This window comes from Pelodiscus sinensis, chromosome 10 (assembly GCF_052426305.1).
Source record: "Pelodiscus sinensis isolate ZL-2025 chromosome 10, ASM5242630v1, whole genome shotgun sequence".
Taxonomy (NCBI): Eukaryota; Metazoa; Chordata; order Testudines; family Trionychidae; genus Pelodiscus; species Pelodiscus sinensis.
The window spans coordinates 35,422,844-35,443,423 of NC_143061.1; the positions used below are offsets into that span (position 1 = coordinate 35,422,844).

Below are 20,580 nucleotides of genomic sequence, written 5' to 3' on the forward strand. Positions count from 1 at the left end.
GACCCTCAACCAGACTTTCAGATTTGCTTATTAGAAGGCAGTGGCTGGGACACCAATGAAGATGGCAGGCGCCAATATTGTGGTGGCTGTGGAGTTATTGTTGCTGTTGATCATAAGGCCTCTGTTGTTGAGAATAAGTGGGGTATCTGCTCCTCTGGTATGGTGGAATAACCAAATCGGCATCTTCCCATGGAAGGTGTGTGGATGCCAAGGAACTATAGCATGGCACTTGAATTTTTCATGCTATGCAGTATCTCATTCATTCTGGCAGCAAACAATTTTTTGCCATTGAAAGGGAGATCTTCATTGGTGTTCTGTTTCTCCCTGGGAAAAGTTATGTAATTGAACCATGAGGATCAATGTATGACAACCGCTGTGGCAGTGTATCTTGCTGCTATATCAGCACAATTTTCTGTCCCTTTGTGATTAAAAATTTAAACTGTTTCTTGTCATCAGGTAGATCATTAATAAAATCCATAAACTTTCCATAATTTTTATGACCATATTTGTCAAGTAATGTCATTGTAGTTTGAGACTGAATCATAGTGAAGATGATCCATATACTTTGCAGCCAAAAAGATCTTCCCTTTTGCTGTGTTTATCTGCATGGGTGGATTGAAAGTGTTGCTGCTTGTTTTTTTATTGGCTGTTTCAACCAGCTGCGAATGGGGTGCTGGGCACAAATAGAACTTCTCATCCCTTTGAAGGAACAGAATACTTGAGATCTATTCTCTTACAGGTTGGTGGGGCTATAGCTGGGGTCTGTCATAGCATGAGTGTCAACAGCTGAGAAACTGGTGCTAGGGGCAGCTGCTGCACAAATGGTGCCAGAAGTGCCCAGAGCATTGGGTCAGTGTTGGTGTGACTGGCACTGTAGAGAGTTGTTTGGGGGGGGACCTTTTTTTTTCTGGTGCGGTGATGAGTCCAGCTGTTTTTTCCTAATTTTTTGTGATTGAGTATCTGGGTGGTGTGGGGACTAGATATCCTTGTTAGGAAGGTATTTCTTGTCCTTGGTCAGAGGATGGTCACAATAACTTTTCCATTAAGATGAGTTTAAGCCTTGGGCCCTTGTCTCTTCATACCCTAGTTTTAAGTTTGGAGCAATGGGCACATTTCTGGGGAACATGAGATACTCAGACATCAGAAACACGGTTTCCATCAGAGATTGGCTCTGCAGACTGAGCTTCTCTTAAAACCTGGTGAGCCAGATAGAAACCACTACAAGGGAAGCTAAGAAAGAAAAAGAGGTTTTGAAACCTGTTCTATCTATGATTTCTAAATCTATCTAACTAGGTTTTATCTAAAGAATTAGATTTTTCAGTGAGAGTGCTGTTCTCTGTCTCTGGCTGGGGACAGTTCAGAAGGAACTGAGGTCTCCAGGTTGTGCATGCCGTACCACATGTACTAGATGAGCACTATTGCAAAACTCATCAAGCAAATGCACAAGGATGTAGCAATACTGGGAGTGGAGCACACATAGGAACATCTCTTGAAGATGTAGTTAATGTTGTGCCAATATTTGAAAAGAATAAGTAGCATGACCTGGGTAATTATAGACATGTGAGTGTGACGTCAATTGTGAGCAAGATAAAGAAGCAGCTGATACAGGACTACTAAAAAAGAATTAAAGGAGTGTAATGTAACTATTGCCAACCAACATGGGTTATTGGAAAATTGATCATGTCAAAATTTTGATATTTTTATGAAATAATGTAATAGTGTTAATGCAATATACTTAGTCTTCTGTAAGGTGTTTGACTTGGCACTGTACAACATTTTGATTAAAAACTAGAATATAAAGTTAATATGGCTCACATTACATAGATTAAAAATTGTCTATTTTTTAGGTGTCAAGGAGTGCCTGGCCTGGCTGCACATGAGAGCAGTGACAGGCTTGCTGCAGCCCCTCGGACTCTCTCTTGGTGTAGAGAGCCACAGAATCTGCACACTTCCCTCTATGTTCATGGTAGTATGGCCTAGTGGTCACAAAGTCAGCATACAGTACAGCCCAGCAGCCACAGTCAAAATATGGTACAGCCCACTAGCCAAATAGTCAATATTTAGTTCCCCTGAGTTCAGGGTAACAGCCTAACAGCTACAGAGTCAATCCATTACTCCCAGCAGTCAGGGTAACACAGTATAGTGGCTACAGGGTCAATACACAACAGACAAAGCTCCCTGCATGGGATAAGTGAGGAGGAGGTAGGGGGACCTAGGCCCTCCTTCTCCAGCAGGTCCCTGTCAGCAGTAGAGCAGTCCACTGCTGGCTTGGCAGGGAATCCCACCAGAGCACACCAAGGTCTTGGGGAGCAATTACCTGCCTTGGGCTACTTCCTCCCAGTATTCTATAAGTAGTCTTCTCCATCTCTGTGCTCTGCTGTAGGCATTTTCTCTGCAGTCCCTCTCTGCTCGGCCATCACTGCTTGGTCCAGCTGTGCTTCCTCCAGAGCTCCTGCAGTATCTCCTTCCCTGGCAGCTGGTAGCTCCGACTGAGCAGCTCCACAGGCCTTTATATCCAACCCCCATCTAGAGCATGCTCAGCAGGAATGTGGGGGCAGGGTCTCCTCAGCCAGGTGAGCCAGGTTAACCCATTTAGGCCCAGTGAGGGTTGATGCACCCTATCACAGTAGGTCTCACTGTAATAGTAAATAGAGAGCCATCTTTGAACAGGGCATTTTTAGTGGTGTCCTGGTTGGAGCAGGTGTTGGCTTTACACTATTTAACGTTTTTATTAATGATATGGAAGAAAACATAAAAATATCATGAAGTTTGCATATTCACAAAAATTGGAAGAACTTTCTGGATTACATGGTAAACTGGGTATAAGCAAACAATATGTGTTCTAATACAGCTTAAATGTAAATGCAGGCATGCTTTTAGGAACAAAGAATGTAGAATGGGTCTATATTCTGGAAAGCAGAGTCTTGGAAAAAGATTTGGGGGTTGTGGGAGTACGAACCTCCTGATGCCAACTGGCAGAGATGCATAATGGAATCTCCTGGGTCTGATATTTACATTCTAATTCACTAAACATGGTTTTGTGATGTCTCAGACAAAACCCTGTGTCTCACTGGTCGGCAATATCATTCAAAACACTTGTCTGGATCTGTAAAGAGTTACATATATAACATGAAAATTATATTCTTACAGTCTGGCTGTGTCTAGACTGGCAAGTTTTTCCCCAAAATCATCTGCTTTTGCGGAAAGTCTTGCCAGCTGTCTACACTGGCCGCTTGAATTTCCGCAAAAGCACTGACAATCTCATGTAAGATCATCAGTGCTTTTCCAGAAATACTATGCTGCTCCCATTCGGGCAAAAGTCTTTTTCCAAAAGACTTTTGCGTAAAAGGGCCAGTGTAGACAGAACAGTACTGTTTTCCGCAAAAAAAACCCCGATCGCAAATAAATGGCGATCGGGGCTTTTTTGCGGAAAAGCACGTCTAGATTGGCCACGGACACTTTTCCGCAAAAAGTGCTTTTCTGGAAAAGTGTCCTGCCAATCTACACGCGCTTTTCTGAAAATGCTTTTAAAAGAAAACTTTTCCGTTAAAAGCATTTTCGTAAAATTATGCCAGTGTAGACGTAGCCTCTGTGTCTAGGGTCACCAGCAAAGGTGAAAACCAGGGTTTTTTCAGGAAAGAAATGTTCATCCATTTATATGTAAATATTGCATTGTTCAGAAACAGCCTCCAATCACCAATCTAATCCAATTGCTAATAAAGGATTGTGACATCTACAAATAGAGCACAGAAACAGGAAAAGGTAAACTGGAGGAGTAGAGGGAAATGCTACTTTGAGGTGCACATCAGTACCATTTGTACTGGTATACATGGGGTTGCAAAAAGACATCCTAGTATCCTCCATCTATGAAGTAAATGAACAGCGAGTTTGCTTTATGAAAATAGGATCTCAATCAGCATGAAATAAGATTATTTGGACAGGAGGGTAAGTTGTTAGTTTAGTCTCTAGAAAATACACTAGAATTTTGCTTTATATTGTTTCCAATATTCCTACTCACTATCACATAAATCTCTGGTTTTGGATACTAAACTTTGTTTCACTATAAATATGTCTAAGCTAAGTCCCCTATAAACTGTGTGGCCAGGTGGCCATTTCAGGTGTCCCACCTCCCACTGCCACACTGCTCCTTGCCTCTGCCTTGGAGCCAGGGCTGGCATTACCATGAGGCGAACTAAGGCAGCCACCTCAGGTGCCAGACTGTAGGGGGGCACCACTAGGACCCAGAGTGTAGAAAATTGTGTCTGTTGCTGGTGCAGATGTATTCTCTCTGCTCTAGATGCACAGAGATGGTGGTAGAGTAGAAAAAGAAGAAGGCAGAATGGAGACCTTTCAAAGCTTTGGCCTAAGTGAGGAGGCATGGGGGTGTCATTTGAGTTCCCCGCCTCAGGTTCCAAAATGTTGTGGGCCGGCCCTGCTTGGCGGCAATGGCCATGAATGAAATCTTGGCTCCACTAAGACAATGTGAGTTTTGCCAGTGATATAAGTGGGATCAGGACTTCACCTGTGTCTTTTCCATGTCCTGTAAAATGTCCTCATCTAATAGAAATTTTCAGATATTTATTATTAAATCTACATGTAGAAAACATTGTGGTTGTATGCACAAGCATGCTAACGCTAGGCAATGACCATTGAAAATTGCACAACCTTAAAACTGTACATCAGTGTATATGTATTTATAATGTACATCTATGCATATGCATTATATAAAGCCTTTAATTACATGATCATATGCTGTTTTGCCAATAATCTAATATATAAAGGAGAATGTTTGTAGGTTTGTGCTCTAATAACTTGGACACTATAAGACCTACTGCAACCAAACTTTCCATGGGATACCCTTTCCTCCAGAAGGTTTTGAGGTACTTTTGGACCTGATCGGGCCCTATCTTAACCTGTAAAAATAAAATATAACCTGCCGTGCAGTGCTGCAGGGGCAGCCCCGCCCACCGTACCCGCCGCATGCAGGGTCACGTACCCGCCGCATGCAGCCCCCAGCACTGTCTGGGATTCGCCCCACCCCCATACGTGCAACGGCTCGGGCACCCACCCTGCCCCCTGTGGCTATGGTTAGCTGGTGGTCTTAAAAAAAAAACCGGACACACTTGATCGGGGGCGGAGGAGGGGGGAGGAACCGGCCAGGAGGGGAGCGGGACTGGCTGGGAGGAAGGGGGGGCCAGGAAGCAGAGCGGGTTGGGGGGGACGTTGGGGGCAGCGGGGCTGGCAGGGGGAGATCGGGGGAGGGGCTACCGGTGAGAAGCAGAGCTGGTTGGGGGGAGAGGGGAGGTCGGAGGCAGAGGGGCTGGCCAGGAAAGATTGGGGGAGGGGTAGCCGGCAGGAAGCAGAGCTGGCGTGGAGGGTCGGGGGCAGCGGGGCTGGCCAGGGGAGATCGGCGGGGGTGGCCGGTGGGAAGCAGAGCTGGCCGGGGGGGGAGGGATTGGGGCAGTGGGGCTGGCCGGAAGAGATCGGGAGAGGGGCGGCCGGCAGGAAGCAGAGCTGGTGGGGAGGGGTCGGGGGCAGCGGGGCTGGCCGGGGCAGATCAGGAGAGGGGCGGCCGGTGGGAAGCAGAGCTGGTCGGGGGAGATCAAGGTGGGGGCGGGGGGTGGAGGAGATTGGGAGGAGGAGAACTGGCCAGCAGGAAGTAGGGCTGGCAGGGGCGGGCGAGGGGAAACGAATCGGCCAGTGGGGAGTGGGACTGAGCAACGCTGGATAACTCCAGCTAGTCTAATATAGAAAGGAGAATGTTTGTATGGTTGTGCTCTAATAACTTAGACACTATAAGACCTACTGCAACCAAACTTTCCATGGGATACCCTTTCCTCCAGGAGAAAGTTTTAAGTCACTGTGGGAGGGAAGAGATGAGAGACCAGTGCCCCTACCTGGGGCTGCACGGAGCTTGGCAGTGCGGGGAGAAGTGGCTTCCCCGCCATTGCTGGAAGCATATGGAGGCCCCTCTTCAATACTACGATTGGCGCCCGGACGCCGACCAAGGGGCGGGCAGGTTGCTGCCAGGGCTCGCTCTAGGTGGAAGGGGCGGGGCTGCTGTTACCGCTCAGCTGCCGCTTTGAAAAAATGTCTGAAAGGAGGCATATCGGGGACTGGGAGGTGAGAGCGGGGGGGGGGGGTAGGGTTAAATGGGGAGGGGGTTGGACTGTTGGGGGTGAGTGAGGGGTAGGGCAGGATTGGGGGGGCTGGATCATTGGGGGACGGGCTGGTCTGGGGGGCTGGACCATTGGGAGTGAGTGGAGGGAGGGCAGGCTTGTAGGGGGGTGGGGCTGGACCATTGGGGACAAGTGGGGGGAGGGCAGGACTGTAGGGGGATGAAGGAAGTGGGGCTGGACAATCCTGCAAGGAGTGAGTGAGAAATTAAGCCCATGGTGGGGGGGGGTGGTCTCCTCTGAGGGGCACTGGCCCAAGGGGCAGCCGTGGATGATGCTGGGTGGGTGAGAAATTAATCCAAGGCGGGGGGGATCCCTAAATCTGGGCACTGGTCCTGGGTCGGATGATATTGGGGGTGGTGAGAGATGCAGTCCATGGGAAGGGCAGCTGGCCAAGGGGGTGGTGCTGGAGGAGGGACTATAGAAGTGCCAGCAGGCTCATAGCTTCATCAAAAAAGATGGGAGAAGAGTTTGAGGTGTCACCTTGAAATCTCTCAGATTCAGCAGGCCTAGCCCCATTGATTGAGGCATCCCTATACTCAGCTCTTGGATGAGAATTTGCAGACCCAACATGCCTATCCCCTACTTCCCTACCAAAAATCATCAGCTTCTACAAGGATAATTAGCAAAAACACCACCCGATAGGAAGCAAAACACTGCACTATTGAAGAGGGGCCTCCATATGCTTCCAGCAATGGTGGGGAAACAAGCCATGGTGATTTGGGGGCTCTCCCTTCCGCTGTGCTTTTAATGGCTCCAAGACTCATGATGTGGGAAGAAAACAGAGACATAGTTTCTATTGTGACTTTTGTATCTAAGTTTGCCAAGTCATATAGCTCTGATTCTCAACATTGCAATGCCTCTTTTTTGAGTCAGAGATTTTGCTTTATGCAGCAGTAGAAAAGCATGGAGGTCTGCCAGAATGGCCAGATGTGGCTGGAGGCTGTCAGGACCAGCTTCTGTTTTTCTAAATTTTGTTCCTCCAATTTCCCCGGCAATGCCGGGTAAGTCCAGCTAGTATAACATAATAGTTCAAGTTGGTAGAAATGCTACATGCTAATTCAGCAATTAGTTGGTGATTTTATTCCATTTCCTAGCAGGCCAATATCTATGGTGACCATATTTTCTGAACCAAAGTTAGGGACACATTAGCCACACTCCCTGAGCCCAGTTTGCCACTCCCTCTGCCACAAGAAGTCCTACCCCTGGAGGTAGTACTCCTGGGGTCAAGACGGACACATGATCAGTAGTAAAGGGTGTCATGACCCCTCTAAGAACTCCTCTCACCGTCCTCTACCAATAGGGATGAGTTTGGCCCCCACAGATTCCCTCCATACAACTATCCTGCAATTGCATTAACCCAATTTGCATTGCATTACAAACTTAAGATTTTCCTCCCTGAGCAGAGTGAATTTTGTCTTGTGCACCAGTATTGACTTCATGTGGCTTATTTGGATTTGTGACTCTGTGGCACTCAAGTTATTAATAAACATCATAAACCTCTCCTTTTTCCCTCTGCTGCCATATCTCTTACCCTCCCCTTGCCCCATCTGCTCCCCTGGTGCCTGCTGCTGCCACCATCTTTGACCCTCCTCTGCTGTCCTGGCTCCTGCCCGTCTCACTCCCCTCAGCCCTTTGGGCACCTGCCCCCCTCCTCTGCACCAGCCCTTCTCTTTCCCCTGTGTCCACTTCTTCTCTAGCCCCGCTTGGATCATCTGTAGCTATCCCTCCCCATCCCCTTTCCTAACACCTCCCTCTACCCACCTGCCCTGTCTGTCTCCTCTGGTGCCTGTTCCTCCCCTCCGTGTGTCTGCCCTTCTGCTTCACCCCCCAGAATCTCCTGGCATCTGCACCTTCCATTACTCCTGCACCTTCCTGGTGCCTCCTTCTTCCCTAACTGCCCCTGTCCTCTTTGCCCTCTTTCTCCCTGGCGCCTACCCTCTCACCATCCTCTGGCCCAGTTCTTGTCACGCTCTCTGTGTCCTTGCACATGACTTGCTCCATCCCCTGCCTTCCTCATGCCCACCCCTCCTTTCAATCCCTTTTCTCTTGGCATCCACTCCTCCCCTCTCCTCTTCCTCCCCCTCCCTCTTGTGCGCATTGTCCTTTCCCTCTCCCAGCATCACCCTGTTCCCTCCCTTCTCCTACTCCCACTGACACCTTCCCTCGCCTCCTCCTGCCCTTTTCCTCATTGTCTCCTCTTGGCCCCCTGGCATTTGTCTCTTCTCCACTCTGCCCCTTGATGCCTTCTCTTGTCTTCTCCTGACCTTCCCCCACTCCACTCAGCACAAACCCCTTCCTCTCCTCACCCCCTTCTCCTTAGTTCTGCCCCTGCCCCATCCCTCACTTTCTGCCTTCCAGTTTGCAGGGGCTGGAGCCCACAGTCCGGCCCCAGAAGCCCCTGCAGCTCCAGCCCCAGCTACTCCCAGGGTGGAACCGCTTGTTGGGACTGGAGCAGAGGCCACTCGAAGTGCTATTTTTAGTGCCACAGTCTGGATCCTCATGGCAGCCCTGGCTCCAATGGGAGTCAAGCAGCAGCTGTATGAGGCCCATCCCAGTGAGGCTGCCCCAGCTGGAACATGACTCGCACAGTTACTGTTGACTCCAACTGGAGGAATCAAGGAGGACCAGACCACAGCACTAAAAATAGCACCACTGGGGCCTCCACTCCAGTCCCGGCACCTGCCGAGCCTGAGCGTGCCCCATGCCACAGTGCCCCAGCTGGGCTCCACGCAGCTCCTGCTGAGGTTCCAAAGTGGCCTGGAGGAGAAGGAGGTGGGGCTGCCGGACCAGGACCCTGCACGGCAGAGGCAGTCCCACCGGGGGAGGGAGGGAAGGGAAAGAGGGAGAGTCCGCGTGCTAGTGGAAGCTGCCCCAGCTGTCCTATGTGCCCTGCTGGGAGGGGAAGTAGGGGAGGGAGAGGAGGCTGCTGCACCACATCGGAATCCCATCAAATAGTGAAATGTCTGACGGGGCTCTCTGGGACATTTCACTACTTGATGGGGCACAGGGACAGAGTATTTAAATTTGGGACAGTCCCAATAAAAGCAGGACATTTGGTCATCATATTGCCAGTGTCCATATCACAAAAGCTGTCATGCCCATTGTCCTGGAACTGAATGAGGATGGAGAATTTGCCCTGGTCTACAGTAGGGAGTTATTTCGAAATAACCCCCCTTATTTCGAAGTAACAAGCGGAGCATCCACACTACCAATGCCATTATTTCAAAATAACAGGCTGGTTATTTTGAAATCAGTACTCCTGTTTTCCTTGGTGAATAAGCTTATTTGAAATTATATTGAATTTATAAATATGGTAGCTACTGTATTGTCATCCCTTCAGACTTAATACAAATTTATATTGAAATAAAAAATCTTAAATATAGCAGGTGAATAAAACAGGAGATACAAAACTGTTGACCAAACACATTATAAAAATAAGTCAATATTAAAATCTTTTTTTTAAAAATGGAGACACATAAGGATAGTAATAGGTTATTTTAATCAATCACAACCAGAATTATAGTCACTCTTTCTAAAAATAAAATAGACTTTTTTCCAACCCTTAATATCTGCATTTAATAGTATTTTTAAACAAAAATTCAAATGCCATAATGTAACAAATTACGTTCTTTTACAGTGTACAATATTTCCATCTATTACACTTATTTTAATTCCAGTTTGGTCATTAGTACTTGACTGATTACTTCAACATATTACTTGCAGTTAAAGTCCTACAATTAACAAGAAACTTGACATGGCCATCTTAAAAATGGATTTGCTATAAACAGTAGAGAATACACAGAATTATAAAGTCATTGTATTTTTATCAAAATATGCAACCCCCCCAAACCTAACACAAACTGTCAATATTTTTATGAACCATACAATTATATAAAATACTTGTAAAATTATCTTTTATGTATAAATATTCTACCTGATTTGCTTTGGTCTACAGTTATCAGCATATAAACCCACTTAGAAAATATCCCCATGTATTTTGTCACATTTTTATTGTATTTATTTCATAATCCTAGTTGTCTGGACCTAAAGCTGCTATGGAACCAAAACTCTCATTGATTCATAGCATTCATCCTTGGCAGAATAAATAAGTGGACAATACTATTATTTAATTCAATACTGCACTATCAGTTCAAGTGTAGTTTTATCATACCCAAGATATCACTTCTTTTGCAATTTCTAATAAAAACCAAATAAGCAAACAAATAATGTATCATATTTGTACGTAGAATGAAGCTGAGGTTCACTAATCTATGCCTTGCCCTTTATTTTATAATACTGTGTACAGATGAAAATACATGAAGAATAGATAGTACAGATGCAGTACTATGGATATTTATCAGAGCAGTCCTGTGCTATAAAGCATAGATCAAAATCATCTACTATCCTTTGACCATTTTTTTAAAAAGTGTTTTCTCCATCTTCAAAATTAGATCCTTTGTTCCAGTCACTGAAACAATATTCACTACAATACTCTGGTCTTACTGGATGTCTCTTTTGAGATGGTAACATAGGACTTTATAGAGCTGTAAAGGGCACCAAATGAACATTTGTGGCTTATGACTGTTAGAGGATGACTATGGCTGAGAAGCCATCATCTAGCAATCTAGGGCTAACAAGTTACAATTTCTAATACCAGCCAGCCATCACCATGGGATGTTAGAGGCTCTACCGAAGCCTGGTGGAATAGGTTGGAATTTCTTACTTGGTGTATAAGAACAAAAACAACTGTATTTAAGCAGTTGCGGTAGGGGGAAGAGAGCTTCCAGTGCCACAAGCTAGAAGACCACGCTAGAGCAAGAGAGAAGGCAGGAGTGTCTGCCTCGTCTGAAACAATGATCAGATCTCAGACTCACAGAAGGGGTTAGATCACACTAAAAAGAGGGCATCTCAGAACTGTTTGTTATTTTGCAGAGTGCTGTAACTCTTTAGTACCTTCCTTTGGTGACTGGTTAAGACATTTCTTTTGCTAATCCTGTATTTTTTGCTTGCCTACCATTTTGTAGAGGCTCATACCTCCCGGGACACACATAAGCCCCTGGGGGATTGGAAATGCTGAAGCACTGGCTTCAGGATTTAAGGCAGGTCAACCTGCAGCATCCCATATCCCAAGGTAGGATGGTAGACATGGGGTCTGCATTTAGGATTGCATCTTACTGCTTCTCTATATGAATAATTAGTTCACAGCAAACTGGGCTGTGAATCTAATGTGCATTAGCCTGCCAAAGATTATCTATCTATGTGGACTCTGCTGACACACATTAACAATTCATTGATGCAGGTAATCTGTGGCAGACCATTGTGATGTATTCTTGCTGTGGCATTGGCAGAAAGGATCATGTTTTGTTGGATCCCTGAGTGCCTCTGTGCTGATTTTCCATGTGCATTATTTCAGGGATAAACCTGGCTGTGAAAATTATTGAGGAATCTTTCTGTTAGCAACTGCAGAAAAGGACCTTGAAAAATTTATCCTAAACTGTCTTCTTGCTCTCTTCCTAAATCTCAGGGGGGCCATCTAGAGACACTAATGACATGATTTTTCCTCTTGCCAGTTACAGAAAAATATAGACCATATCACAGACCGCTACATATGGCATTCATTGACCTCACAGCAGCCTTTGACTCAATTAACAGGGAAGCACTGTGGAAAATCCTTCTGGTATATGGTTGTCCACTGAAATTTGTCACTCTTTTTCATGTCTTTCATGATGACACACAAGGAGTGAGCTTCTGTAATGGATCCACTATGGCTCCTTATAAGGTTAAGACAGATGTCAATCAGGGTAGTGTCATTGTCCACATGCTCTTCATCTTCCTTGCTGCAATGCTTTATTTGATCACGTTTTACGCTCCCTCTAAGGAATGTTGCATACTTCTCATATCTTGGAAGCCAACTTCCATAAATAGCTGATGTTGTTGAAGAAATCAAGTATCAGCTTATACAAGCAAGCAAAATTTTGGTCATCTGAGAAAGAAAGTGTTTGAAGACTGCAACAACCAGAATCAAAATTAGAATCACAGTCTATAAAGCAGTGGTGATTCCCACTTTGTTATATGGAGCTGAAATGTGGACAGCACACAGAAGACATCATAAGGTGCTGGGAAAGTATCATTAAATGCTGTATAGATAAAAATCTCCAAAACAAATGGGATGATAGACATACTAACATCAGAGTCCTCATGCAAGCCAATATAATGAGCATGAAGTTGTTGATTATTTATCATCAACTTTGCTGGGCATGCCATATTATCCGGATGCCTGATTCCAGACTGCTAAAAAATATAGACATCCACTTGTGGGAACCCAGAACCAATAATGATGGAGGAATTGCTTGAGGCAGAGAACTCAGCATTTCGAGAATTAGATGCAACTCTCTATGACAGAAAAATAGAAGTAACAGAGTGTATTATGACCCGAATGAATACCCTACTTTCATCTGCACCCATGTGTATAATGTGGCAGAATCTGAGGCTCCAGAAAAACCTTTTTAAGCCATCAGTGGCTCCACAGATAGTTTGAAATGGACAATTCATGGAAGACAATCAACCTCAACTTCAAGAAATTGCTGAGGATGATGAGTGCAGAATAGGATCACATCCCAACTTGTCACAAAGTAAACATTCCTTTAGATAAGAATTCAGAGATCCAAAGCTAGGAACACTGACCCAGCTCTAATCAGACCAATGAGATTAGAAACATATGGAATCTATCAATTGTGTTCACACACAAGATTGGTGTCTGTCCAGAGAAGATTGAGCCAGGTTGTAAGCATGCAGCTCCAGGGACTAATCCTTAATCAGAGGGGAGTTGTACTAACTTTCTAAACAGGCTCCTTTTTACTCAAACAGAAACTGCATCTCTACCAAGATTGGTCATCAATATACATAGAAATCTGGCTCATTGCATGATGTGTTTTGGTGTGGGGATGGTACTCTTTGCTGGATGAACATTAATCATGTAGGGAAGAACTTTAAAGACACTGCAACCCAAAACATACAACTAGCTCTCTATTTAGTTGTCAACTAGAGATTAGGGCCAGCATGTGGCCCAATGGTTAATACACTATACTCCAAGAAACAGCAACTGGATAGTGGGTAAGTGCAAGCTCCTAGTCCCATAAAATGAAAAAGACTGTCAGGGCAAGAGGACACTCCTCCTACATCCCAGCTCCACAGTGAACTGACTCAAATGTCTGTATGGATGAAAGTTTGCAGAGACAATGATACAGCCCTGACTGATGTATGGATGAAAGAAACGAAATATTCTCCACCCCTGTCACCCCAAAAGCAAATCAAAAGGGTAATTGTTATTTGTTGGCTTTAGCCCACTCATTTGAAGACCAAGAGCTAGTCCAACTCCTCTTCCTGGGATGTTTGGAATTATTCCAACTGGAAGAACTTTCGTGGACTAAGCATCCCCCGATGAGAAGAGAAATGGTTAAAAAATGTAGGCGTTTCAGAGCCATTGGTAGGTTAGGAATGTATTTACACAAGGTATTCACACTGGTCAGTTCCACAACTCCTTCATCATGAAACTGGAGTGTTTCATTTGGCTTCTACAACAAAAGTCTGGACTTGCCCCTGGATTAGCTGGTCTGCCATACATTGATAGCTGGACCTTCCAGGACTTACACAACTTGGAAGACTTCATATTTAAGATGAACATTTATTGTCATGATTCTGGGCTTCCAAACCTTACTGACACTCAGATGCCCACTGGCTATCAATGTAACTGTAAAAATTGAATATAGATGGTGTAAAATGTAGTATTCATACAACAGTATAACCCAGTATATACCCTACTGTGATATAGAAAAGTTTTCCAAAACCGAACTATACTTCATACCCACATTCAATAAACATTTCCATCTTCAGCAGGTTATTTTAAGATATTGTATATATTAGGTCATGATCTTTTAAATTTTGTTTTTGATTTATAAACACGTTACCATGAACGTTTGATTATAAGTATGTCAATCTTCTGTACTACAAATTCTTCTTAGTGAATGTACTCTGAACCTATATATTTGGCCTTTATTACACCCAGATTGATTCAGAATAAAATATGTTTTTGTACATTTAAGAGAGTTCAGTGGCTAGTTACTTGTAACTCCTAATAAAGGAGTTTTGGATTGGGACTGCTATTTTCTTCTATTTATATATTATAACTGTCCATGATTGCGGAACTATTTTGAATCAGACTTTTATTCTCCTTCATGTTATATTTACACTATTGCAAATATTTCTAGTTTTTCTGGTACAGTGCATTTTTTGCATATGCTAATATATAGAAGTTTTTTGGATGAAAAATGTCATCATTATTTTTTTGAACCTGCTCAGATTTGGAGTTTCCTTTGCATCCCATACTTCTATATGTTCTTCTCTAATATATTTTTCAGTGTTTTTTTTCTTGGTTTTGATACTGTCACTCAAAGTATAACTTTCGGAGTCATACTCTGTATACTATTCACTTCATTCCCATCTGAGTCTATGAAATTTTGATTCTCCAAAGGTTTAGAGCTTTCATTACACAAATACTCTTGTTTATCCTGTTGACTTGGGCTTTTGAATAGATGTTTCTTTTGGTGCATTCCAAGAGCAGCTGCTGTCTTGCAAATTTTAGGGCACTGAAAACAAGCATATCCTTTTCCATTATGTTCATGTGCATGTCTTTGCTCATGATTCCTTTTGGTAGAAAGATATAAGAAACTCTGTAAGCAGAATTGACAATGGTAGCGTTTTTCTCCAGTATGTATTCTTTCATGTATTTTGAGTGTTTCATTTAAAGTGAATGCCTTACTACAATATTGACAAACAAAATCCTTGATGCCCAAGTGAATGCGTTCATGTTTCTGTAGGTTTCCTGGAACTGAAAAACACTTACCACAGGTTTTACAAGTGTAGGGCTTTTCCCCAGTATGACATCTCATATGCATTTTCAGTGTGGATGGGCTCTGGAACTGCTTTTGGCATAATTCACAAATATAAGGCTTTGAAGTAGGTACATGCCAATGTATAGGTTCTTGGATTTCTTCAGTGGAAGATTTCTCTCTCACACAGAGCTCACAATGAAGATTAGGCATTTCTGTGTTTCCTTCTTTATTGATGCCCTTTTCTTCAGGAATATTTCTAAGTGCATACTCTCTATTGCATGTATTTTGATTTTCACTACTGGAGTTCTTGTTTCTATGATTCTTTCTCCACTTTACTTTTCTCATTTTTCTAAGCTGTTTAGACTTCTTTTTTGGTTTGTAATTATAATAAGGTCTCCAAGGTTTGTCGTTGGAATCTTGATCACTTACATCATCACACATTTCAGACAATTCCATGCATTCTGATCTGCAAAGCCTCGCGGGGCTTCTTTCTTTTCTCTCTGTTTTAGCCTCCTGAGGCTGACTGTCCTGTTCAGATTCACATTTAGATCTTCTTCCTCTTTTATAAAACAGTTTGGATCCTAAAATATGTCTTTTTACAATAGCCTCATTCCCAATTTTTACTGTTATTTGACAAAGAGGAGCAACATTACTGTCAGTAGATGTTCCAGGTAAGGCAGGCTTTGCAATGTAGGTTTCAGTTTTACCTGATTCTTGAACAATATCTTTTGTTTTGTTAGCTGAATCTGCAGATCCTGTAATATAGTGGCACTCCTCCAGTGCCTCTCCTCTATTGCACAGAAGTGTTTTCTTTTTCTCTTTAATGGCTTTTGCTTTAGTAATGCCTTTGCCATAGTTATCTGACCCATGTTTACAGTCATCTTTTATGAACTGACTGGCTGTATTGTTGGAGGATACTGTCTTACAACTTCCCATAGAAGTGACTGCATTACTGTGCATTATTACTGATGAAACTCTACTACTGTGCATTATAACCGAGGGTGCTGAGCTACGATAGTTGATAACAGAGGTTGAATTTTCACTCACATTACTGAAAGACAGAACAGAAGTATCACATTCCTGAGAACCAGAACTAAGTTCATTTGCAGCTGAGGGCACTGATTTTTCTACAGTAAAAAAGCCACTTTGTAGGTTAGAATTTAACATTCCTACTGCCCAGGATGAAACATTCTGAATATTCATAGATGATGTTGCATCATTACATGAAGATGTATTCAAGGAAATAGCAGTATTGTTTGTTAAAATATTATTTTGAAAATTCAGTGAAGGTAGTTCAGAGTTGAGAGAATTCTGAATAACGCAGGTACTAGAAGTAGCTTCATTAACTTGGTTGTTTGCTTGTACATGTTCATATGAAGAATTCTGGTAGGATTTATAAGGTAGCCTTCTGCATTTCATAGGTAAAAGCCTATAAAGTTTGTAAGGATACATGCTAGGCTTTAAGCCTCCATTAGCTGTTTTTTTATTTACTGCAAGCCGATGGTCAATTGCATGGAAAGATTTCTGATGGTTTTTTAGTATGTAATAGGTCATGAAAGTCTCAAGGCAGAAAATGCACTGATAACGCCTTTCCCCTGTGTGCCAGATTTCATGTCTGGTCCGATATTCAGCTAATGCAAATACTTTGTTGCAGTAATGGCAAGGATAAGTTCTTCTCCATGAATGCACATTTGCATGTCTTCGAAGGCTAGACAATGTTACATAGCTACGTTTGCAAACAATGCATGTGTATAATATCTGCCCATCAACAACTTTAACCAAATGGTCTGTGTCTGGCAAGGTGCAGTTTGCACTGGAGTATTCAGTAATATTGTTTTCGGACAAGAGAGACTCTGTGTTTCCATGTGAGCTTCCATTTCTTTCATCAGCGGTGGTATAATTATCCAAAAAGATTTGTTGATTTCCACTCTGACCAGATATACTGCCTGAACTCCTGCAGATTTCTTCATGATCCTCCAGTTTGTTAAGATTTGCAAATTGTTTGCTGCAGTATTTGCATATTAAAAGTTCCTGATGATTTGTGTGAAGCTGAAGATGGGTGCTGAGTAAAGCTCTGTCATCAAAAGATTTGGTACAACAGTTACATCTGTAAATAGGTGGAATAACTGCTGCTACAGATCCAGGGATTTTAGCAGATTTATTTTCCTCTTCTGTGGAAAAATGTAAATCTCCTGCCTTATCATGAGGGAAAGGAATAATCACTTGATCCATAACTGCGTCTTGTTGAACATCTGTGTTGGTTACTTTGGAGGCTGATATTTTTGCTGTAGCCAAACCAATACACTGGGATTTAAAGGCTATCTTTGGTGCATCACATGCTTGTTTTATTGGTTGAAGTAAAGGAATAGTCTGAAGTGTTTCATAACTCTCTTCATTCATTTTATATAGGGGACGGCTGTCATGTTCTAAAAAAGGAGCTCCTTGAAAAGCATCCCCTCCAGAAGAAACTGCATAGGAGTGTTCAGCTAAAGTACTGGCTGGCTCTGCATCTTTGCTAGCATCATCCCTATCAAGGCCAACACTGGTTGCTTTATTTGTCTCAGATGCCTTTTTAAAACTTGCTCTCAAGTCAAGTGGAGAAAACAAACTGTTGTTATTTTCAGTTTCAAAAATTGAAAATGCATTTGTGATTCTTGGCCCGTTTGCGATAGCTGAATCTTCATGTCTTTTTTCATTTTTTTCTTCTTTGACCACCCCTTTTTCAGTAATACAAAATGTATACGGACAAGGGGAATTTGAAAAATGAAAGTCAGTAAGATCTTCCAGAAATGATATTCCCAGTTTCTTCCCTGCAGCTGCTAGGTCTGTTACTGTCTCCTGTCTCTTAACGACAACTGTGGAACTGTAGATATAATTAAGTATTTCAGTGAACACTTCAGCTTTAAGATCATCTAACTCAAGGACGTGTCCGGAAATACAGATAGTATGACTCCAGAAAATATTTTTGAAATAAATGCTTGAAGCTGCAAGTACATTACTGTGAGCTTTAAATTTGGTATCTTCCACAATTATAGTGACATCACATAAAATACCCCGAATGCGCTGTTCATTCAAAATGGAGAGTACCGTGTCACTGTGAAAGTCATCCTTGAGATCCTTTGAATGGGACATGACTGTCATCTACAAAAAGAAAAGAAAAAGTTAAAGTTAAAAAGGTAATGGTTACATTTGCATTTACAAGTTATTGCAAACAAACATCTGTAATTAGGACTGTTTTTAGTTTGTTTTGTTTTGAATTCAGGTTAAAAAGGGAGGGTGAAGTTACGGAATAGCATTTTCAGGGGCAAACGTTGGGTTTAATCCTGCTAACAATATTGATGGTAATAGGATGACTCCTCAGAAAAGTTACTAAAATTCCTGCTAGTAATTGGTTGCAGGGTGATGCCCTGTATTTCAGAATTAATGTTGAAGGGTTATCTCTATTTGCAATTTGTAGAAATGGGTGAATTCTCCAAGGAGTTAAAGAAAATAATAATATTTTGTAAATGAAATGTATTTACATATATCCTAAATTATATATTCAAAGCACATTCTGTCATAATATTTCATTCAGGGCCTACACTAATATTTACAAACAGATTAGGGATGGAGGAAGTCTGCAAGCTCCTCAGTAGTGGTAACAGAAGATCAAGCATCTCTCTTGTTCCTCAATAGCCAGATCAGTGCTTTATATTTGTAATCTGGCTGATATCCGGCATCTGAAATCAGAGCCTCAAGCTTTCTGAATGGCTAGTGGTACAAGTGATGATGTTAACCCTGAACGAATAAAGTAACTGAACTCAACCTTAGAGATAGTCCCTCCAAGGTCAGGGTTGAGATACATTGATGTAGAAGTGTATGGAAACTTGAATTGCTGCTGCCCATATTGTATCTGTTCCATGGATAACAGAGGACTTGGAGCTCCAGGGCTGTGTTTGGCAGATAATCACATTTAACAATAAAACTTCATTTGATCCTATTAATAAAAAACTACAGAGAAATTAAAAAGTTTCAATGGCAAAATATTGCTCTAAAACTAAAAGATAAAACATATAAATTGTGACTAACATCAATGACAACAGTAATCAATTTTTATATAAAACAATTGGCTTAGATAGAACCTCGTTAATAATGACTGGAAGTTTAATGTGAATTACTGAATTTTGTGAATAAGAAGTCAAGGGTAATAAAATGTATTTGCTTATTTTGTCAGATTTGTTTTAGTTTATGGTACCCTAATAATAACCAAATTAATGAGAGCTCATAGCAATGCTCTGATGTTAAATGTTTGTTGAATGTTTATTAAGATGGCTCCATTTTGTTTTATTTTATTGAGAATTATAAAGTCTTCAGAATGGCAAGGCACTGTTGTATAAAGTTTCTCCTATTTCACTTCAATAAGAAGGAATGATGCCAAGATTCTCAGAATAAAATCATATTTAAAAACGAAATAAAATAAGGAAAAGAAAAACACAGTTAATAGGTGGAACTGACTGAATATGTGCTGCAGAAATCTCTCAGAGTTTTACCAAATAGGGTATGTCTACACTACCCCCCTAGTTCGAACTAGGGGGGGCAATGTAGTCATACGGAGTTGCAAATGAAGCCCGGGATTTGAATTTCCCGGGCTTCATTTGCATAAAGCCGGCCGCGCCATTTTTAAATGCCGGCAAGTTCGAACCCCGTGCCGCGCGGCTACACGCGGCACGGACTAGCTAGTTCGGATTAGCTAATCCTAATCCGAACTAGCTAGTCCGTGCCGCGTGTAGCCGCGCGGCACGGGGTTCGAACTTGCCGGCATTTAAAAATGGCGCCGGCCGGCTTTATGCAAATGAAGCCCGGGAAATTCAAATCCCGGGCTTCATTTGCAACTCCGTATGACTACATTGCCCCCCCTAGTTTGAACTAGGGGGATAGTGTAGACATACCCATACTGTGTTTTGTTCAAATTTAGACTTGTTCTGCAACATAACATGAATCCTCTCCTTTTTCTTCTCCCTACTTTGAGCTCTGCTTCCCAGTTATCAGGATAAGAAGTAAGTAGTTTCATATTCATTTAACAATTGCTAGAGCCAAAGATCTACAAGACAACTAGTTTATAACACTTCATCATTTTAAACTATAATAGATCAAAAAGAGAATGACTGAATATACACACTTTTACCGTTTATAATTGGGGTCACATTATACCATTATGTGGTGGGTGAGCCAGTACTATTTTCTGGAACAACTTGAGTGCTAAATGTAAGATTTCACTTCAAAAAATTTAAACCACAAGCCCCTATGGTCACAAAGGTTATCTCCAAAAAGTGAATCATATATATATTTCAAGAGAGTGAGTGATATCTTCTGGAATCTCTGGCCGACTTAAAATAAAATTCTGAATGAGGTGGGAATTACCCATCCCTCTCAATGCATTTCTGAACTCTAATGACAATAATTTAAAAGACACCTTCCATTACTTCTCTGCTAATCAAAGCAGAGAAGAAAGATATAATGATGATATGCAC

General features: G+C 42.5%; 1 protein-coding gene across 3 annotated transcripts in view; it reads right to left on the reverse strand.

The window, feature by feature from the left end:
• Positions 1-10,888: 10,888 nt before the first annotated feature.
• Positions 10,889-20,580, reverse strand: part of ZBTB38 (zinc finger and BTB domain containing 38) — a 35,799-nt gene continuing 26,107 nt past the window's right edge. For all 3 annotated transcript variants that reach the window (XM_006119872.5, XM_025182993.3, XM_014571926.4), the window contains exon 2: positions 10,889-18,211. In XM_006119872.5, coding sequence (XP_006119934.2) covers positions 14,627-18,211 — 3,585 coding nt within the window. In that variant the 3' untranslated portion in view covers positions 10,889-14,626. The remainder of the gene's footprint in view (positions 18,212-20,580) is intronic.